Raw genomic sequence first — 1,931 nt, 5'->3', positions numbered from 1 at the left:
CAGTTGACCATAGAAATTTCTATCTGCAAGTGTAAAAATGTGCAAAAAGTGGTACATTGTTGTATGCTGAAGTGCCCAACTATAGTCCACTGAGGTTTTTGTATATTAGACCATAGTTGTAAGTACTTTAAACCATATATTTTACACTTGTTACACTTATAATTAACATAGAAGTATTTTTTGACAATCAACTGAAACGGCGATAGGTTTTGAACATTTACCAGGGCACACCATTAATTGTGGCCGAATGTTAAAGAAAATTGACAGTCTACTCCACAATACCCCATTTGTCTTTCAGTTCAGGGACGTTATATAGCTCCCTCTTAGATGATACCTTTGTAGGTGGCTTGATTTTACAAAGAATATCTGATAAACTGTAACTTAATATATCCTCCTGAGAAGGCCATTTCCAAAAATTTCCACTTCTTGCCATACAACTCACTGTGATGCCTGATTTGTGCACTTTTGTTATAACACCAGGCCAGTATTCTTCTTCATATTTAACTATCACATTATCATCTACTTCAGGGACATATGCTTCAGTCTCTTCCAGAGGATGTGTCAGTCCATCCTCACTTTCTGATAGACTCAGGTCAAAGTCATTATCTGTGTCAGATTTGTATGACACAGTGTCGTCATCACTACGGATAGTTTCTATCTTCTTAGGATTCTGAAAAAGAAAGTTGAATCAAATCAATAAATCATGGCTCTAATCTCAACAGTACAAGGTAATCTAAAGAAGGTAAATGTAACCCAAACTTACCATAGATTTCTTTTTCTTTTGGGAAATTCCTGAAGATCCTTGTTTATCTTGTTGATCACTGTTGATTGAGAGAGCTGGGATATCTGTAGCATGTACACTCTTTCCTGGTTCAGCATTGAGTTTTCTTTTCCTTCTGTTTGTACCGGCAAGTGTCTCCTGTGCCCTGACTGATTCTAGATGCGTTATAAAGGACGAACTCACTAATGGCAATGACGAATCTAGTTCAGCATTCGGGAGCCTGGCTAATACTTCCTTCCTGTTGATAGGATACAGTCCAGATTTTCCGAACCCAGCCTTCAAAATTGATGGTCCATTGTTGGCTAATTTGTCCACCAACTTCTTTAATAGTGAAGGAAATGTGTCCTTTGGGATTGTTGGGTATTTCCTTCCGAAAGATGTTCGTTTCCAGTCATCTAGTATCTGCCGCCAGTAGATCTTCATGGGGCGGAAATAAGACAAATCCAGAGGTTGTCTCAGGTGTGTAGCATTTGGAGGTAAACAAACAAATGCAATATCATTGCGTTCACACGTCTCAATAACTCTAGGGCTAATATGGCTACTTAAATTGTCCCCTATTATAACCTTTCTCCCATCCTTTTTCTTTAGCTCAGGTAAAAGTAAAGTGTTAAACCAATCTTCGAAAGTAGTTCCATCGAACCATCCGCTTTTTGTACGGTTATATCTGGCACCCGTAGGGCCACCCTCAGTCCAAGTGTCCCACATTTTCTCCGCCTTATAATTAACATAAGGGGGTAAAATCTCGCCAGCTGCATTTCCACACATCATGACAGACACTGATGCTTTGGATTAATTCTTTATGGCTTCAGGATACTTACATCCCCGTTTTGTTAACACCTTTTTCTTCCCGGGATCATCAACCAGGTTAGTCTCGTCGTAATTATACAGATTTTCAGGAGGAATACCTTCCAGTTCCTTCTGAATGTTATCAAAGTATGAATTTATTATGGCCTTATTCACAGCAGCTCTACTCCTCTTAATATTACTGGCAAATCTTTGTGATAAGGCAGCATGATGGCGTTGAACAAATGATTCAGCCCAACGTTTTCCAGGAAAATTTGCAGAAAACCTCAGTTCCTCGCGGCCGCAAGCGTCCAAATACATTTTTACAATGCAGCGAAGGTCAAATGTTGAAATAGGAAAACCGAAT

At 39.2% G+C, this 1,931-nt stretch overlaps 1 protein-coding gene across 1 annotated transcript; it reads right to left on the bottom strand.

Annotated features, from left to right (window-relative positions):
* Positions 1-203: 203 nt before the first annotated feature.
* LOC137501300 (uncharacterized) lies at positions 204-1,546 on the bottom strand. The gene is made up of 2 exons (XM_068228294.1): positions 764-1,546; positions 204-670 (listed from the first exon to the last, which is right to left on the bottom strand). Exons 1-2 carry the CDS (start codon positions 1,544-1,546, stop codon positions 269-271), a joined length of 1,185 nt encoding a protein of 394 aa, XP_068084395.1. The 3' UTR covers positions 204-268.
* Positions 1,547-1,931: the final 385 nt, after the last annotated feature.

This window comes from Anabrus simplex, chromosome 6, assembly GCF_040414725.1.
Source record: "Anabrus simplex isolate iqAnaSimp1 chromosome 6, ASM4041472v1, whole genome shotgun sequence".
NCBI lineage: Eukaryota > Metazoa > Arthropoda > Insecta > Orthoptera > Tettigoniidae > Anabrus > Anabrus simplex.
The sequence above is the reverse complement of the archived record's forward strand: the minus strand, read 5'-3'. Positions and strand labels throughout refer to the sequence as shown.